General features: G+C 45.1%; 1 protein-coding gene across 1 annotated transcript; it reads left to right on the forward strand.

The window, feature by feature from the left end:
* Positions 1-876: 876 nt before the first annotated feature.
* Apobec1 (apolipoprotein B mRNA editing enzyme catalytic subunit 1) lies at positions 877-12,204 on the forward strand. The gene is given in 5 exon segments (XM_032905739.1): positions 877-935; positions 9,088-9,412; positions 9,414-9,486; positions 10,040-10,158; positions 11,986-12,204. Coding segments are annotated over 5 exon segments (690 nt in total). The 5' UTR covers positions 877-891; the 3' UTR covers positions 12,115-12,204.
* Positions 12,205-20,116: the final 7,912 nt, after the last annotated feature.

A 20,116-nucleotide genomic window follows, 5' to 3' on the forward strand; every position in this document is an offset into this window, starting at 1 on the left:
GTAACCACGGCGATGCTGTGGAAATCCAGCTTTATCCTTAAAATCTCTAGCTCTGGAAAAGTGGGAGAATATACAGGAAGCAGCACAGGAGACGGTTTATCAACCGTAATGACAGAAAAAGGAGAATGGCAAAGAGTCCACTGACCACCAACACTGCGGGGGACACCCCGTCTGAACTGCACCCCATCTTGTCTTCACTGTTAATAATTGTAAATTATTCCATGTCTATAGGCTGGAGTATAAACACTTGGGAAATTGGACATTGGTTTGTTTTAGAAGCAAACCTGTAAGTCCAAGTTTTACAGAACTCTGGAAAAGGTTTGAAGTTACAAAGTATCATTCACCATCCCTATCATTACAGCTGGAAGAAAGGAGCTGTTGCCTTTACGGACTGAGGGTCTCTCTGGCTTTTTTAGAAAACTGAGTCAGAAAATAGACTCTAATCTTGGATGCGGTGTGTCCAGCTTGTACATCATCCCAAAACAAACTTTAAAAAAATAGAGGAGAAAGCAGGATATGATTGCGGTGGGACAAAGTGCACCCACACAGCATTAAACACTCTGCATTGCTAGCTAATGTGTTTGGGTAGAATGAGATTCAGGAATAAGGTATGTATAATTGATACTTCATACTTCCCAAACTGTACCTCTTGGATCCTTTGGGAAGTCATTTCCCCATTGGAGTGATTAAAACATTTTTTTGAGGTGAGATCTCAAAAGTATAGCTTAGCCAGAACTCGAGCTCGCCAGAGTGTCTAGTGTGCTGGGATGAGCGCTGTGCCTCGCTGTGCTGGCTTCTACACGTGTTTTCCCACATGATTTGTAGATTTGGGAGACTAGAGCATGATTTCACAGCAGCTCAATGTGAACTTGTGTGTTATTTGACAAAATCATGTCTTGGTTTACAGGCCCTGTAGCTGTTGATCCCACTCTGAGGTAAGACAGGCATGGTGCCTCCCAATTCAACCACACAGAAATGAATATTTAAGAATTACAGGACTAGGGGGCTGGAGAGATGGCTCAGTGGTTAAGAGTACTGGCTGTTCTTCCAAAGGTCCTGAGTTCAAGTCCCAGCAATATCTATCTCTTTTCTGTCACACAGACAGATCACTCACATATAACTAAAATTTTAAAATGTTAAACAAACAAAAAGGAATTACAGGGTTATAGCCTGCCTTTTGTTTTTATTAAATGGTAAAGTTATATAATGTATGTATGTGTGTGTGTATGTATGTATGTATGTATGTATGTGTATGCATATATGTATATACACTAAAATTATTTTAAAATACATTTCTCCATGATGTAAATTTTAGACTGTACATTTTATGCACATATGTACTCACGGGTCCTGTAAAAATTCCTTGCGTGGCTTGTCTAAGGACATAGTTCTGATTAAAGGCCACACGCTTGTCTGTGCCTTGATCCCATGCAACAGAAGCTACAGAGTTCAGCAGCCTCACACTGGAGACATCCCTGGCCTCTGCTTTGACTTCTGACTTCCTGGCCCTGGTCAACGGTGGGATCTGGAGAGACTTCTCAAAGCTGCCTCTTCTTTCTGAAAGGACCTCAGCCAGTTGTGAGGAGAACTGAGAATACTTAGACCACTGGAAAAAGAAAACTAGAGGATTTCAAACATCACACACACACACACACACACACACACACACACGAGTACACACACACACACATGCACACACGTGTGCTTATATGTATGCATGACTTTATTTGCTCATTTGCTTTTTCTATACTTTTAAAGTTTGGTTTTTTTTTTTTTTTCAAGACAAGATCTCTCTATGTAACCCTGGTTGTTCTTGAACATTCTCTGTAGACCAGTATGGACCCGAACTTACAGAGAGATGTGCCTGCCTCTGCCTCCTGAGTGCTGGGATTAAAGGCCTGCACTGCCAAGACTGGCTCTATGTCATTTTTAAAATAATGCTTTCTGTATGAACGCCATTCTGGATCTCTGGCTTTGACACACATGCTCAGGTGTGCCAAGCCAGAAGTCCCATGGTCCAGTCAGAGTGGTCTTTAGCAGTGCTTTGAGCAAGCACTGGGCAGTGAGCCCCACCTCTCTCTCTCTCTCTCTCTCTCTCTCTCTCTCTCTCTCTCTCTCTCTCTCTCTCTCTCCCTCTCCCCCCTCCTCTTTTTTCTATCAGCATCTTTAGGGAATGAGACATGCTGAGACATGTATGTCATGGTGCCTCAGTCATGTGGAAAATTGTTTCCTGGTGACACACAATTGCACAGAAGCAAACACAAGCATGTTTTAACCATTTCCTTTGTTTTTTTTTAATCTGCCATTGTGAATAAGTTGGGGTTTTTCTTTTCTTCTTTCTTTTTAAGAAAAATAAACACTCGTAACAGTGTAACCAGATACATTATTACTGCTAAATTTATTTTGTTTTGCAACTTAGCAACCAGCTATGGCCCACTTAATAAAACAAATAGGAAATTCCTTGTGTGAAAGAGATTGGTGGTAAAAGTTTAAAAAGCAGGGCTCAGAGCCTTGTCCTTGCTTTAGGATTCCCTATGTCACTTCCACACAAATCTCACTCTAGTGTGAATGAATGCCCAAAGTGTCGATGTTACCAACCGCTGTGGCCCTGGTCCAGAGCATCTCTCCAGACCCTGCCCACTCCTGCCAGAATCTTCTTCAAAGGTTTATGCAAAGGCCTGGCAGAGGTGTCTATGTATCTGTGTATGTATCTATGTATCTATCTATCTATATCTATCTATGTATCTATGTATCTATCGTCTATGTATGTATGTATGTATGTATGTATGTATCTATGTATCTGTCTATCATCTATGTATGTATATATGTACATATGTATCTATGTTCATATATATCTATGTATCTATGCGGGTATGTATCTATGTACATATTTATGCACCTGTGTATGTATATTTCTACCTATCTGTCTGTCTGTCTGTCTGTCTGTCTGTCTATCTATCTATCTATCCATCCATCTATCTATCCTTATCTTCTGACAAGCTGCTCTTGAAGCCAGAACTGAGTCTAAAGGCTTAAGTCCATGGTGCAGCACTGTTTCCTTTGACTATTTTTCAAGAAGCCCACTATTGCCAGGGTTCGGCCTGGACATAGGATCAGAGTTCTCCACTGGAAGCAGGGATATCTGGAAGGCTCGAAATCCTTGTATATCTGTGTATATCTGTGTAAATATACACAGACTACTATTTGGGTACAAACTGACAGGTAATTTCAAGGCTTAAAGTCTCTCTCTCTCTCTCACTCTCTCTCTCTCTCTCTCTCTCTCTCTCTCTCTCTTTCTCTCTCTGTCTCAGCTTGAGGTTGCACAGACTCTGCATTCTCTCGTGCACTCTGCTTTTTTTTTATTGCTGTTTTCTTTTCTCAAACTCCCACGCTCATGCACACCTCTGTTTATTACCCTTTCACTCTCACACACACTCTTGATACACACCTCGCACATATCTCACACACATCACATGCACTCTCCTTTCACTCACACACAGTCTTCATACACACCTCACATTCTCTCTTCACTCACTCTTAACATGTTCTTCTCATGCTCTCTCACTCGCTCTCACATTCGTTCTCACATTCACTCTCTCATTTACTCTCTCATTCACTCCCTCATGCGCTCTCTCATTCACTCTTTACATGCTCTCTCTCATTTACTCTTCACATGTTCTCTCTCATTCACTCGGGCCTTTCTTTTGCTCCAGTCTTTTATTGATAATTCAAAAGCAGGTAGAAAAAGGACATTGTATAATCATTGCCAAATCAAATTCAAAAGAATAACCACATCCCACAAAGAACTAAGAATTACAATTGTTCTCCAAAGTTTCAAGGGTCCCTATTTCCAGGCCTGGGACCAAAATAATAATAATAACAATTGTAAACTTATCATTATTTAAACTTTAACTTTTGACTTATTATACTTCAGAGCTCAAAGCTCCGAGGTCAGCTACTTGCATTTTCCTGAGAAGCTATAATGATAAAGGACATGGGCAAAGCTGCCGGGCAGAAAGAATCAAGTTAACCCTTAACTCAGTAGTTCCGCTAGCTTTCTGTTCCTTGTACACAATGACTCTCGTAAGAGTCCCAGTATTTTGACTTAGTTTACTAGTATATAATTTTACATATTCTATACTTCCTTATCCAGGAACCACTCTCAAATGTTATGTAAAACTTATTTCCTAACTTCAATAACCTTTTCCTTTCTTAGGGTCCCAATGTTGGCTCTAATTCATTTTCTAATAATTTCTTTAAAGTTTCTTTGCAAGTCAAGAATTAATCTGGAACTACCATTGTGCAGTTATTACACAGATGAGAACACACAGCATGCATCCAGGCCATTAGGGCTGTGCTGTACTGTGCCCTATGCCTCAGTTTCCAATTGTTTAAGAATCATTACATCAAGGAACATCCAGTTTCACAGAATTCACCAGAGCAGAAGGATAAAGAAGTAGGAAAGTCAGATATAATAGAGTAATTATGTACACCAAGGCCAACTGAAAGGCAGTCACACACAAATGAAATCTATACAGCCGTTGTCCAGGGCTAAGGTTAGGAGAAATGGGAACAACCAGTTTTTACAAAGAGCTGCTGCAGGCTACTGAGATGTCTCCATCCCGACCTACTGCTGGCGGTCCCTGTCATTATATGTTGTCCTCAGGACACCATCTATCATGTGAGGGCACATTTTGCTTTTTCCTGGTCCCCACAGGCTCCAGTAGGGGCTCTCAAACCTGAAGTGTCCTTTTTATGGATGTGCTGCTCTTCTAAAGGGAGCACGAATCTCTGGGCCAAGCCAGTCTGGCATCTCCTGTGTTAGCTCTGAGAGGCTAGGGCTAAAGATTAAGTCCTGATAATTCTGTGCTTCCCCACCTGTATTTTAAAAAGATTTATTTATTATATATGAGTACACAGTAGCTGTCTTCAGACACACCAGAAGAGGGCATCGGATCCCATTACAGATGGTTGTGAGCCACCATGTGGTTGCTGAGAATTGAACTCAGGACCTGTGGAAGAGCAACCAGTGCTCTTAACCACTGAGCCATCTCTCCAGCACCCCCCCACCCCCCACCTGTATTTTAAAGCCTTTGTCTGCTGCCTCTTGTTGAAGGCGTTTTCTGAAAAGGATTAATTTGTTGGTCTCTGAAAAACTGGATTTTTATAGATCACTTAGAAATGATTTCAGCAGACTTCTTTGTCTTTTAGTGTATGAATGTTTTGCTAGCACGTAAATCTGTGTGCATGTACTGTGTGAATGCCAAGGGCTGAATGAGGTCAAGAGAAGGTGTCTATCCTGGGGATCTGGAGTTACAGATAGTTATGAGCCTCCATGGGGGTTCTGGGAACTGAACCCAGGTCCTCTGCAGGAGCAGCCAGTGCTTTTAACTGCTGAGCCATTTCTGCCGTCCCTCCTGCTTCCAGACTTTCCTTGGTTGGTATTGATGGACTTGTTTTAGTTTTGCTGATAAATCCCGGGGATCTGAAGTTCTGGTCTCACTCTGGGTTCTGACTGGACATGGTTCAGATCACAGTGGAGCTGGGATGAGGGGGCAGGACCTACAGGTTTGCGGGGTTTGTTGTGTGTGTGTGTGTGTGTGTGTGTGTGTGTGTTTCACTAGGTTACCTACCATTCTTCATCTCTTTTTGCTTCCTCAGCTTAATTTCTACTGTGATTGGGTTTAGCTCCTGTGACTTTTTATTTCTGTTGAAATGACTGTTGCTGTGACAGGCCCCCAGGCCCTAGCACATCTGAAGCCATGATGAAAGACCTATTCAGCTTGTAGGCAGCAGTGCACGCCAAAATGAGACCACAGACCTAATCCATCCAACTCCATAGTTCTGGGAAAGGACAACTTCACAGCATTAGTGGAAATCCTGGGAAGTCCTCACAGAGCCACCACATGTTAATGAGGGAATCTGGGTCTCCTCTTGAGGTTCTTAGTCTTGTTAATAAAAGAATTTAAGACGGGGTTGAGGATTTAGCTCAGTGGTAGAGCACCTGCCTGGCAAACGCAAGGCCCTGGGTTCGGTCCCCAGCTCCGAAAAAAAGAAAAAGAAAAAAAAAAAAAAAGAATTTAAGAAGGCCTCCGGGGAAAAAAAGTACAAGCACAATTTCATGAGAGTTTAAAAAGAAAAACCTCAGGACAGACGAGCTATAAATCTTTGCAGCTGCCCAGAAGGGAAGACGGAGAAGAGAAAGAGAAAAGATATGTGTCTTAGTTAGGGTTTTACTGCTGTGTCCAAGGCAAGTCTTATAAGGACAACATTTAATCAGGGCTGGCTTACAGCTTCAGAGGTTCAGTTCATCAAGCGGGAACAGGGCAGCATCTAGGCAGGCATGGTGCAGGAGCTGAGAGTTCTACATCTTCACCTGAAGGCTGCTTCCGGGCAGCTAGGAAGAGCCTTAAGCCCACACCCACAGTGACCCACCTACTGCAACAAGGCCACACCTCTTAATAGTGCCACTCCCTGGGCCAAGCATATGCAAACCATCACAGCATGTGATTTCAGTTAAGTCAGCGTGGAGGTCAGCCTCGGGATGGACAAGCAACCACAAGTTGTGTGAGGGAGCTGGAGAGAAAGAGCCAAGCCTACCATACTAGGGAAAGCATGTATGGCTCTGACCACATTTGAGAGAAAAGGCAGAAGAGAAGTAAACCAAAGTTTCCCCGAGTCAGGATTAAATACATTTACAATAATTTTATTAGTGCTATAAACAAAACGCAGTGACTAGAGAGCCCTCGAAATCAAGGAAGGAGCAGAGGAGCAGTGAACGTTACCATTTTCCCTTTGTTAGAAATCGGTTACTTCCCCGGTATGTAACCTATGTGTTGACAAGCCTCCTGCACAGCTGTCTGTTTGGGGAAGATGGTCATTCCCATGTTCCATTTTGTAAACTTCCAGGAACTATCAGTAATAAGAATATAAAATTATTATATACAAATATTATATGTATATAATCAATAGGTTTTGTAATTAACTGCATTAATACTAATACCATTATGTAACGACCACAATAAATATAATTAATAAAAATTAATTGGTATTGATTTATTAATATTAATAATAATATTATTAAAATTTTGACTTTACAAGACAGGGTTTTCTGTGTAGCTCTAGCTGTCCTGGAACTCTGTAGACCGGGCTACCCCCTAACTCAGAGCTCCTCCAGCCTCTACCTTTTAGGATTAAAGGAATACTCTTCCCCCTGTCTCTGTCCTGGAGCACTTTTAATTCCTTGACAAGCACCATAGTTCTGAAAATCCCCAAAACTTTGTCACTCGCAAAACCTAGCTCCACCAGGGTCTTTGTTTCCCATGACTCTTGGAAACCGGCTGCAGCTGTACATGGGAAACCCTCCGTTGACAACACTCTCACCCTTTCCTGCCAGCTCTCAGACTAGCCACTCAGGAAAAAAGCTACTTAGCGATGAGGTAGAGAGAGGGACGTAAACACCCATCCTCTCTTTCCTTCTCCCGCATCTTAGGCGTCTTCTCTGGTGCTAGAGGTGCCAGTCTACTCCGCAGAGCAAACTCCCAGCATTCTCTTTGCTATGGAGTAGTATGAGGACACAGAAAGGCAGACTGACCCAACAGAACCTCCCGACATCTCTGGAGCAACTGCAAAGGGGCAGGAATTCCAGAAGGACAATGACATAATCTCATTAGAGGAATAATTACTCCTCCTAGCCCTTTGGCATGATTTAATGGAGTCTGGCCTCTGCAGGGGATGGTCCCTCGCCAGGTGATTGACTAACTGAATCAACTCTCCCTCCTCCTTTGACTCCTCCCCCTCCTCTTTCTCTTCCTCCTCCTTCTTGTAGCCCTGTATATATAGACCAGGCTGATCTCTTGAATTCACTGAAATCCATCTACTTCTGCCCCCTCAGAGATGGGATTAAAGGCAAGTGCCTGTGAATATTTATTTTTGCTTTTATTATTAATGTGTACGTGCTTGTATCTGTGTGGTTGTATGTGTGTGCAGTACCTGAAGAGGTCTGAAGAGGGCGTGAGATCCCTTGGCACTGGAATTACGGATGATTTCGAGCTGCCATATGGGTGCTGGGAAGTGAACATAGGACCTATTTCTTTGTTCAGCTTTGGAAAACGTTGCTGTTTGAGAACTCTGTATAAGCATATATTGTGTTTTGCTCAAATCCACCCAACTTCCCCTCCCTCCAGCTTCTCCTACCTCCAGCTTCTCCTACCTCCAGCTTCTCCCACGCTGTTCCCACTGGATCTCACAGTGTAGTACAGGTTCACTTGGAGTTAGAGCCTGGCAGGTTTAGACTTCCCAGTGCTGTGTGTTTTAGACTTCCTAGCGCTGTGTGTACGGCTAGAAGGGATCCTCTGTGAATAACGGGATAGTTCAAGGACCAGGGGGACAATTAGGACGAAAAACATTTTTGGCGTCATGCTGCAAAGAGGATCCTCCCTCAATACAGTGCTGAGACAGAATCTTGCTATGGAACCCAGACTGTTCTCAAATGTGTCATCCTCCTGTCTCTGTCTCCTCAGTGTGAGATTATGTGTGCCGCCATACCTGGCAATTTGAAAGATAAAGGTTTAAAAGAGAAGGGTGGAGAGGTAGTTCAGTTGGTGGAGCTAGCATGCGTGAAGCCTCGGTTCCCACACATCTTTAATTCCAGTCTTTTGGGTGGAAGCAGGAATATCAAATGTTTTCAGTCTGGCCAAGAAGAGGGCTCATTGGGTACAATGCTTAAGTTCAAGCACAAGTACCGGATTTTGAATAGCCAGCACCCTCATATAAGTCAGGCTTGGTGGCCGGTTTACATAACCTATGTGCGGTAGAGGCAGAGTCCCGTGGTTCCGGGAGGCTTATTGGCCAATGAGGTTCATTGAGAGACTCTAGCTTTTATATGTGTACACCTGAGCAACTGCACGCATATGAATCCATAACACACACACACACACACACATACACACACACACACACACAAAATAAAAATAGGTCATCTTCAGCTCCTGGCCAGCCTGGAATATGTAAGATCTAAAAAAAAAAAATGGTGAGGGGAAAGGTTTTTTGTTTCTTAGATTGCATGGGAGTCTTTTTATGTTTCAGGAGAAGAATTGAGCCCTACGAGTTTGAAGTCTTCTTTGCCCCCCGGGAACTTCGGAAAGAGACCTGTCTGCTGTATGAGATCAACTGGGGAGGAAGGCACAGCATCTGGCGACACACGAGCCAAAACACCAACAAACACGTTGAAGTCAATTTCATAGAAAAATTTACTACAGAAAGATACTTTTATCCAAACGCCAGATGCTCCATTACCTGGTTCCTGTCCTGGAGTCCCTGTGGGGAGTGCTCCAGGGCCATTACAGAATTTTTGAGCCGATACCCCCATGTAACTCTGTTTATTTATATAGCACGGCTTTATCACCACGCAGGATCCTCGAAATCGGCAAGGACTCAGGGACCTTATTAGCAGCGGTGTTACTATCCAGATCATGACGGAGCAAGGTGAAGACAAAGCGCTCCTGAGAGCGTGGGGATCGTAAAGGGGGCAGACAACAGGCGGGTGATGCTGGGATGGAATCCGAGAGGCGGAAAAAGTCCAACCTTAAGTGAGGGAGGAAGGACCTTCTCAGCAAGGGAAGGATGAACAATAGCAACTCCTTCTACTCTAGGTACAGCTACCTCCCAGTCACCTTATCTTCGTTTGATGGAGGGAGACCCCCTCTAGCAGCAAATAGGAGAGCCTTTATGTAGGGCGCATGCCCTGTGGTTGTTGCTACTGGGAATTGAAGTCAAAGCCTTGCACGTGCTAAGTCTACCTACCTGGGAGACAAGCTCGCTACTTCTGAACTACATCTCTGCTCTCTTTAGTGTTTATTGGAGGCAGGGTCCTTAAGTGGCTACCCCTGGATTAGCCGCAGGCTGGCCTTGAATTTGCAATTTCCCTGCTTCAGCCTTCTGAAAAGCTTGGACTGCAGGCATGAGCCACTCTGCCCAGATCATGTTAGGTCATTTACCATTGTGTTTGTTAAATAAATGAAATTCTGTGTTTCTTTAGAGTCTGGCTACTGCTGGAGGAATTTTGTCAACTACTCCCCTTCGAATGAAGCTCATTGGCCAAGGTACCCCCATCTGTGGGTGAGGCTGTATGTACTGGAACTCTACTGCATCATTTTAGTAAGTGTCTTTTGGCTGTTCGTTTGTTTCTGTTTGGAGACAGGGTCTTATACAGGCTAGGCTGTCCTTGAATTTACTATGTAGTGGAGGATACTCTTGAATTCCTGTTCTGCTGTCCCCACCTTCTGAACCCTGGGATCATGTATAGTCTTGCCCTACCAGAGTAAGTTCCTCCTCGTCTTTTAAAGTGTCTCCGGGTGTTTATGAATGGATGTGCAGGTGCCTACGGAGGACCCCCTGGAGCGGAGTTAGAGATGGTTGTGAACCTCCTGAGATGGGTGCTGGGAACTGAACTCTGGGTCTTCTGCAGGAGCAGTCTGCATTTGTATCCGTTACTTGTATCAAAAGTACTTTGTATCACAGCTGCCTAGATTAATATCATGACCAAGAGCAGCTGATAGAAGGAAGGTTTTATTTTGGTTGACAGATCCTAAGGTAGAGTTCATACACAATGTTGGGGAAGGCACGGTAGCATGTGGATTATATATCTCAACACTACATAGGAGCCAAGGGTCAGCTAACAGGGACTTGAGGGGAGGACGGTGCTATAAACTCTCAGCCCTGCCCCTAGTGATACACTTCCTCCAGCAGAGCTTCATGTTCTAAACCTTCCACCACTTGCATGCCACCAACCAGACATCCATGGTGGATATGTCATTCGAACCACCACAGTGTCCTTAACCCCAGGGCTATCTCTCCAGACCCTCTCATAAGTTTGTTTGTTTGCTTGTTTTGTTTTTGAGACAAGGTTTCACTATATAACCTTGGCTAGCCTGGAACTCACAGAGATCTCCCAAGTACTGGGACTAAGGTGCATACCCCCACACTCCCATCCCCCACATCCCCGATTCCCCTACCTCTAGATCACCCCTTCTTTTCTTTTAAGTTGTTTAAGAGACAGAGTTTTGATACACAGACAAGAACCCTTTGTGCTTCTCTTCTGAGGGTTTCCCACATACTCTCATCGCTTTGGGGAGGGGGGGCATTTATTCTTTTTTTTTTTTTTTTTTTGGTTCTTTTTTTTGGAGCTGGGGACCGAACCCAGGGCCTTTTGCGCTTCCTAGGCAAGCGCTCTACCCCTGAGCTAAATCCCCAACCCCCCGTTTTTTTTTATATTTAGTTATTTAACTAGTTAACTCATACTTTTAAAAAAAGAAAACAAGGGGCTGGAGAGGGCTCAGTGGTTAAGAGCACTGACAGTTCTTCCAGAGGTTCAGTTCCCAGCAACCACATGGTGGCTCACAACCACCTGTAATGGGATCTGATGCCTTCTTCTGGTGTGTCTGAAGACAGCTACTCATATAAATAAAATCATACATCTGAGAGAGGGAAAGGGAGGCGGAGAAGGAAAGAGAGAGAGAGAGAGAGAGAAAGAGGAGAGGGGCGGGGAAGGGAGAACAAAATGTTAGGAAGCTAGGTATGGTGATACAACCTGAAATCCCAAAATCCCAAATCCCAGCACTCAGGAGGCCGAGTCATGAGGATCCTGAGTTCAAGGGCAGTCTGGGCTATAAATCTAGACCGTGTCTCAAAAATCTGTACCATCTCACCAAAAAATTCACCACAAGAAAGAGTTCTTTAGAGGGGAGCAAGTTGGGGAGGAAATGGGCCAGCGGTGTAAGGTGTGTCTGGGACCCAGGGTGACTTCACTGTATCTTTATTGTTACTATTCCTTTACACTTAGCCCTCCTCAGTGTTGCAGGGAGTCCTGTTTTCCCACAGTGGCAGTGATCAGTCACACTACTGAAGAAAAATGTTATTATACTTGTTCACATAATAATAGTGTTAATTAATTCTAAGGATAAAATGTAATCTGCTTTGTTTCAGGGACTCCCACCCTGCTTAAATATTTCAAGAAGAAAACAACCTCAACTCACGCTTTTCACCATTGCTCTTCAAAGCTGCCATTACCAAAGGCTACCACCCCACATCCTGTGGGCCACAGGGTTGAAATGACTTCTGGGAGTTGGGGATGGATTAAATGACTCCTTGTATGTCTTGACAGCAAGCATTGATTACCCACTAAAGAGCGACTGCCACAAGGAATCTAGAAGTCGAGCTGGCCTATCATTCCTGGGTAGCATGCTAGTTGCACACAAGGCCCTTGGTTTAATTCCAAGAACATCCAGAAAAATGGAGGATCTAGAAATTGAGCCAGGAAGGGTTGTACACTCCTGTAACCTCAGCACTCGGGAGGCAGAGGCATTAGATCTCTGTGAGCTCAAGGCCAGCCTGGTCTACATTGCAAGACCCAGGCCAGCCTTGAACTACACAGTGAGACCTTGTCTAAAACTCGCCTTCCTGCCCCATCACCCCCCATCAAGAATGTAGAAATTGAAGAGCCAGGTAAGGTGGCGCAGTCCTGTAATCTCAGTATTACAGGAAGTAATTAATTCCACACTGTAAGGAATTGCAGTAGTAGCAATTGCGTGTGGAGGCAGGAGAATGACAAGGTCAAAGTCCTTTAGGGCTATGCAGTAAGTTTGAAGCCAGCCTTAACAGATAGAAATTCAGTGTGCTAAATTCTTCCATGTATGCCAGGGGCCAGCAGCCAAGATCTTGCCAGCTTAAAGTCACTCAGACCGGCTCATCATTTGCCTGCCTGACCTTCCAAAGGCTATTATGGCATACAGCAGTCCCTGGGCATTAAAAGAAGCCTAGACTCTATTAACTTCTGATGAAGTCTAGCTATACATCTTAATTTTAAAAATTGTAGTTACTACTATTACTGTGTATGCTGATGGGGTTATGTGTGCGTATTGTGGCACTCCTGTGGAGGACAGCTTTTAAGGTTCTTTCTCTCCTTCTATTAGCCATTCTGAGTGCAAATTGTAAGTTCAAAAAAGCAAATTATCTCCCCTGAGCGGTCTCAACAGCTCTATGTCTATACCCGAAAAAAGAAGAAAAAACAAAACAAAACAAAACAAAACAAAACAAAAAAAACCCTGCAGCAAAAGAGCCACTTACCAATTGTTACTGTGTTTATGGTGTCTGTCTGACCCCCAATACCCACTGGAGTTTGTGAGAAAAATGAAGAAAGAATGTTAGTCCATGTGGGGAGCAGGGGTTCCTACCTCGTTACAGTCGAACAGGATTTTTTGCTTTGTTTTGTTTCTCCATTGAGCCAGGGTCTCAACCAGCTTCCAGCTCACTACTTAGTCCTGGGAGACCTTGAGCCTCAATGTTTTTGTCTTTTATCCATCCCTCTGTCTGGGATCTCGAACTCAGCCTTTGTCTCCTCTCTTCAGTTTGCTTTGTTTTAGGTTCTGTTCCTGTCCCTTTCTGGCTGCTTCATGCCACAGACTCTCTTCAGGCTTTGAGGACAGTTTCTTGACTGTAGTCACGCACTTCTAGCTTGAAAGCCATCACAGCTGGGTAGCATCATTTGTTTGCACAAAAGTGTTCCTATAAAGCAGGAGGTATATCCTCTGGTCTCGGTGCTCAAGAGGCTGAGGCAGGAGGATCACGAGTTGGAGGCCAGCCCTTGGACTACCTATCCAGACTCTGTCACAAACAACAGATCAGACAAAAGAGGGGGTGGGGAGATCGCTTGGTGGGCGAAAGCTGTAACTTGACAAACCCATGCAGAAAGCCAGGGGAAGTGACATGCATTCTGGATGAATGGAACAAAGGACTTTAGATTGAAATCTCTGAGTCCAGGAGCAAAAACAAATGCTTCCTCCTTTAAATTGTGCCTGTCAGGGCTGGAAAGATGGCTCAGTGGTTAAGAGCGCTATCTGCTTTTCCAAAGGTCCTGAGTTCAATACCCGGAAACGACATGGTGGCTCCCAACCATCTACATCTATAATGAGATCTGATGCCCTCTTCTGACATATAGGCAGACATGCAAATAGAACATAAGTAAATAAATAATAAGGTATTGTTCCCATCAGACATTCTGTTGTAGTGAAGGGAATAATGACTCAGTTGGAAATAAAGACACTTCAACGGGTAAGGGATGAAGTGACTTCCCAGACTGCCTTTCTCAGCCAGCATCTGGAGGGTTTACTAAGGAGGGGTGAAATACTGGAATTCAGGACAGAATTCAGACAGAAGATAAAACAACAACAACAACAACAACAACAAAACAACTTCCCCAGCATGACAGTAAAAGCACAATCCTGGGATAACTCAGTGGACAGAGAGCTCCAGTGAGGTTGGGGATGTGCTCTGGGTGCTCCAGTGAGGTGGGGATGTGCTCTGGGTGCTCCAGTGAGGTTGGGGATGTGCTCTGGGTGCTCCAGTGAGGTTGGGGATGTGCTCTGGGTACTCTGTGAAAGGTGTTACCTAGAGGATTCAACAAGGCATGAAGACCTGATTAGCCCCATTCCCATAGGCTGAGGGCCAGGATGGAGTGGAAGGAAACAGCCAGCAAGGGAGGCTATCTTCCCTCTGCTCCCTGACTCCCTGGTGTGAGCTGCTGGTGTAAGACTGGTGTAAATGAGTCTTAACCACCAGGAGACCAAGCCCCCTCACCCCGCAAGTGAGACACAAGGGCGGAGTTCGATACAAATGCAAGAGGTTTATTTTCCAGCATGTCTGGGGTTAACCCTCAATCAACCCTTCATGGCGAGTGACTAGAAGGTGACCCCGAATGGTTAAAACAAGCAGTTTTTATACTTTTTAGGGGTACAGGTTACATCAACAAAGACACAGTTTAAAGTTATTGGCTAAGCATATTGACCTTTGAATCTATTGGTTAGCAAGCATGGGCAGATTATGACATGCATTCGAACTCTATCTGGGACCAGAGGGTCAGGTGACTATCAGTCAGTGCATTCTGCTGTTTTTTTTTTTTTAAAGATTTATTTATTTATTTTATGCATGTGAGTACACTATAGAGGTCTTCAGACACACCAGAAGAGGGCATCAGATCCCATTACAGATGGTTGTGAGCCACCATGTGGTGGCTGGGATTTGAACTCAGGACCTCTGGAAGAGCAGTCAGTGCTCTTAACCACTGAGCCATCTCTCCAGCCCATTCTGCTGTTTTTCAAGAACGTTCCTGCTCCTCCTGAGAACTGTGGGTGGAGAATGGAACTTGGTTGGCCTCGTCTTGACCAGAGGCAGGTGGGTGTAAGGCTGGTGAAAGCCTCTAGGGTCCTTCACTGGGCTCCACCACACCCTCCATACTGCAGTGAACTAAAACCTTCACAACCTCCAGCCAGGGTGAAGCTCTCCTCCCTTCAAGTTGGCCTCTGGCATTTGGTCACAGTAACAATAAATCTCACAAGGAATCATTAATGTAAAACAGAGGTTTCCTCCCGGCCTAAGCTTGTGAAACCGAGACTGGCTAGGCTGACTCCAGGACAGGCTTCAAATTGGCAGTTCAGTTAGGCCTAAATATCTGTTTCCAAGAACTAGGCAAGTCAGTTACTGGAAAACAAAAAACAAAATACAGCAACTTCCCTCTCCACCCCCCCCAAAAAAAAACCCCAGGCTTCAGATAGCTAGTTAAAACTACCCTGCCTTCAGAAGCTGACCCACCATCTGGCCTGAGGCAAGGGCAATGGGTCAGCAACAGTTCTCAGACTTCCTCAGCAACAGTTTCGAGACATCCCCAGCAAGAGTTTCCAGCCCCACCCTGCCAACCCCCAGTAATGGTTCTGGAATGTCCCAAGAGGTAGAGCCAACAGATTAAGAGAAAGGTCATCTACCTCAGAATTCTCCTAATGTGCTTTAAATTGGGCCTCTGAGCTCACGTCTTGGACCGTGGTAGACCCCAGCATGTTGGACTTGTGCAGAATAAAATACTTTTGCATACTATTGGAGTCCAGGGCGTCATTCTTCAGCGAATCATGGAGCCTTACAAAATAACAATGCTGAGATTCAAATATATATATTTGACTTCCTGTTGGAAGTCTCACCTATTTCCTGCCTCAGCTATAGGCTAGTCAACTTTAATTGACAGGTGTTGCATCCACACACTATGTAATTCTGTACACATCCGGCTTAGAGCAAGATGGTGAAGTGATACAAAAAGAACGCAGTTTTCAAAAATCAAATTAAGCTGGGCTTGGAGTCACAGGTTAACAATACTAGTAACTCTGTAGGCTAAGGTTAGAAGATCTCAAGAACAAGACTTGCTTGAGTTATAGACTGAGTTCTATGTAGGCCTGGTTGTCCTAGAACTTGTAGATCAGGCTGTCCTTGAACTCACAGAGATCCGCCTTCTGATGAATAAAAAAAATGGCACTGTAAGCAGGGTGGTGGAATCCTACACCTCTAATCCCAGCACTTGGAAGGCAGAAGAAGGCTGATGTCTGTGAGTGAGGCTAGCCTGGTCTACGGAAGGAGTTCTAGGACAGCCAGGACTGTGTAGAGATCCTGTTTCAAACAAACAAAACAAGCAAACAGACAAAACAAAAAAGAAGAACTGTTTTTTTATCTGGCATAAGCCCAAGTGTGCATGCCTGGGGCCGGGGCAGCAGAGGACAATGTCAGGTGTCATGCTTTATCACGCTCTGCTGTATTCTGTGGAGACAGGGTCACTCACTGAACCCGGAGTTAAGCTGGTGGCCAGCAATGCCCAGCAGTCCTCCTGCCTCCCGCAGTGCAAGGGTTAAAGACACATGTGTAGTGTATCTCACAGAGCACAGTATCATTACAATATCATTAATGTCCTCTTCCTCCTCCCTTCTTTTTTCTTTCTTTCTTCTTCTCCTCCTCATCCTCATCATTATCCTCATCACCACCATCATCGTCGTCGTCGTGGTCATCACCATCATCATCACCACCACCATTATCATCACCACCATTATTATCATCATCAGAAACAGGGTTTCTCTGTGTACTCCTGGTTATCCTAAAATTTACTCTGTTGACCTTGGCTGGTCTCAAACACAGAGATCCACCTGCCACTGCCTCCCAAGTGCTGCGATTAAAGGTCTGTGCCACCACCACCACCTAACGATTTTTAATATTATCTATATCCAAAGACACTCGAGTCTCCAGAAAACCGAATCTAGTGATCAGAGGGAGAGACGAGAGTGAGCAGAGGCAAAGGAGGCTCAAGGATAAGACAAGAGCGGGGCACAAAGAAGGCTGAGGAGAAAGGGATTTTTTGAGAGTGGAGAGCAGAGGCAGCTTAGAGATGAGAGATTTGAGGGGTCGTTGGCTTATTCAGTGGCAGAAGTTGTTGCGATTTGGAAATTGAATGGTTTCTGTTTGTTTGGCCTTCAAGACTGATTATCTAGTTTATATTGAGGCCAAGCCATTTGTAGTGAGACACCAAGGCTTTAATAAGAATCTCTGAGTCCAAGGAGGAAAGAGATTAGAGAAGGCAGAGGAGGACTCAACTGAGCAAGCTCCAGGAGAGAGCTGAGAGAGGAGCAGGGTGAAGAGGTAGAGGGAGAGGCTTAGGGTAAGGGTCCCAGAGGCCCAGAAAGGTGTAGAGAAAGCTGCTTGTTTTTCCTGTGAAGCTTCTGTACAGCGAAGAGAGACAGACAGCAGGCTCCAGCAAGACAATGAGGTAAACAGAGACACAGGTCGCTCCTAGCGGGAACTGAGGAGAAAAAGAGTTTAGCCACTGTTAGAGACAGAGCGAGCCCCAGGAAGGAGCTGAGAGACAGAGCAGGCAGAGAGGGGTCCAGGAGCTCAGGAAGGAGACTTAGAGGGTTGCCAGAAGGAATTCCACCAGAAGGAGGATTCCAAGATAGTGTTGGAGAAACAGAGAGGGTGACTCGATAAAGGGCAAATGTCATTGGTCAGAATTTCAGTCTGGAGGCATCCCCAGGGGACTTATGCTCATCAGAGAGATACCCAGGATCCGTGGAGAGGCATGGAGGGGCACCCAAAAGGTGTAGGGTGGCTGCCTGATGTACCAGTTTGATTTTGTATCATGCTCCAGGAGCTCTGAGAGAGACACTTACCAAGAAGGTAAGGAGAGACAAGTGGCTAGAGCAGGGGAGGAGAAGTGGCACAAGAGGCAGACCCTAGAGTTTGGAATTGAATACGGTGGTGGCAGAAACCAAAAGCCACCCAAGATCTATGCCGCAGGCAACCAAATCAGCCGCTTTGGGCCGGGCCGTTGGAAGTGGGCGAGTCCCTGTGCCCCTCCCAGATTCTCGGCACCAGATGAATGTGAGGAGACTCAGTAAAGGAACTGTTGAAATGACCACTCTGTGGTTACGGTTTTTGTGGTGGCTAAGAGCGGGAAACTATCCAGGGGCATCTAAGCCCAGAGCAGAAGGAGAAACATACTGAACAGAGCCAGGACTAGGGGAGCAGGGATCGCGGGGAATATCGATCGAGAGGGGAAACATCAAGAACAGCGGGAGAGAATAGAGGAGATAACGAGACAAGAGAGGGAGACAAGCAAGAGAACAGCCGGCTGTTCGGATCTGGGCCCTCCTGCTGCACCCCATCCGTCCGCTACTTGCGTTGTCCGGAGGAAGAAGCTTTTAGCGAAATTACATTTTATTTATTTATTTTCATTGTGTGCATGATTGTGTGGTGTGTGTGTGTGTGTGTGTGTGTGTGTGTGCGCGCGCGCGCGCGCGTGCGCGCGCGTGTGTGTAGGTCAGAGACCAGCTTTCAGGAATACGAGTTCTCTCTTACCAAGTGAGTCTGGTTGGCCTCGAACTCAAGTTCTCAGGCTTGGCGGCAGGCTCCTTTGCCCACTGAGCCATCTTGCTGGTCCATAGTTTTCTCGTACTATATGAATACATTTCCAGGAAATTTTATCCGTGGCCACAGTTTCAACTACCACCTATCCCCAGGAGTAACCATCACAATGCATTTAGCAGCTGAGAGCCTGCCAGCCCTACGTAAATTAAGACAGAGTGCCAAATGATTAGATAACCAGTCTGGCAATGCTTGAGCTGGCCAGACACAGCTCCTTCTATAATATTTAAACACTATGTAATATAATAGAGAGTTCACACTCACTCTGGTAGCCAGCAGAAGACGCCACAAATGGGTCAAACTCTAACTCTGCTTCTTGCTGAGGGACCCTGGGCACGCGTGGGTCATCTGTTTTCTGTTTCCTCAATAAAACGAGGATGATAAAGTTTCTGTGTCATAGGGACATTGTAAAACACAGCCTAGGCAATGGAGTTATAGATTAGGTCATATTTTTCCCCCTCTAAATGTACCCAGCCTGCTTGGACAGTTACTAGGAACCCGGTGTGAACAGGCAGACTCATAAAAGTGCAATCAAGCTTACGTAGTCTTGATTATGTGTACCGCACTGAATGGGAGAAAAAAAATATCCCGTGTACCAAGGGCTGAGTGTCTCAGCATTGAATTCATTTATTTTCCCCTGAAATCTCCACCTGTTACTGGCTTCACTTTGGAAAAGAGGAAAAACTAACGATGCGACCAAGGCCACCCAGCTGTTGCTGACTCTGCCCCCCCCACCCCCCCACCAAGAGGAAGCAGCCTTTTGCAAACAAAAGGGCATTTCTGGCAACTTCCTTTATGTATAGCAGACTTAGTTCCCTCCAGATTTTACAATTCAAAAAATAACCCTCGGAGGAAGTCAGCTTCAGCCCTGTTCTGCCTGTGGATGTTCAGCAGTTCAACCTCTCATTAAACTTGGTGACTAATGCTTTGACCATTTCAAGGGCCTTCTCCTCCATCCTGAAACACATATACTCACTTTACAGTATAAGGTGACACGTCTGTGAGCTTGGGTGGCCCCAAATCCTTGCTCAATTACTAAAAGAGTAAACAAATACGGCAGGGGTTGGTGATAAGGAAACCAATAAACGTGAGTGACTTCCTGAATAACTACCTTCTTAACCCCAGAGGTCAGGGCCAGCCAATACCCAGATGTGTGCACCGGTGCGTGGACTTGGTGGATAGACTTGAACCGCCCACACAAGGTACAGTGTTGTTTACTCACTATAGTTAGAAGGGTGCTAATCTGATCTTCAGTACTAAAGGTGTCACCTAGGCTCAGTGGCCAACCTGGCCATCCTGTGAAACAGAGTCTGACAGACTGGACTGAGACAGT

This window comes from Rattus rattus, chromosome 6 (assembly GCF_011064425.1).
Source record: "Rattus rattus isolate New Zealand chromosome 6, Rrattus_CSIRO_v1, whole genome shotgun sequence".
NCBI classification, from domain to species: domain Eukaryota; kingdom Metazoa; phylum Chordata; class Mammalia; order Rodentia; family Muridae; genus Rattus; species Rattus rattus.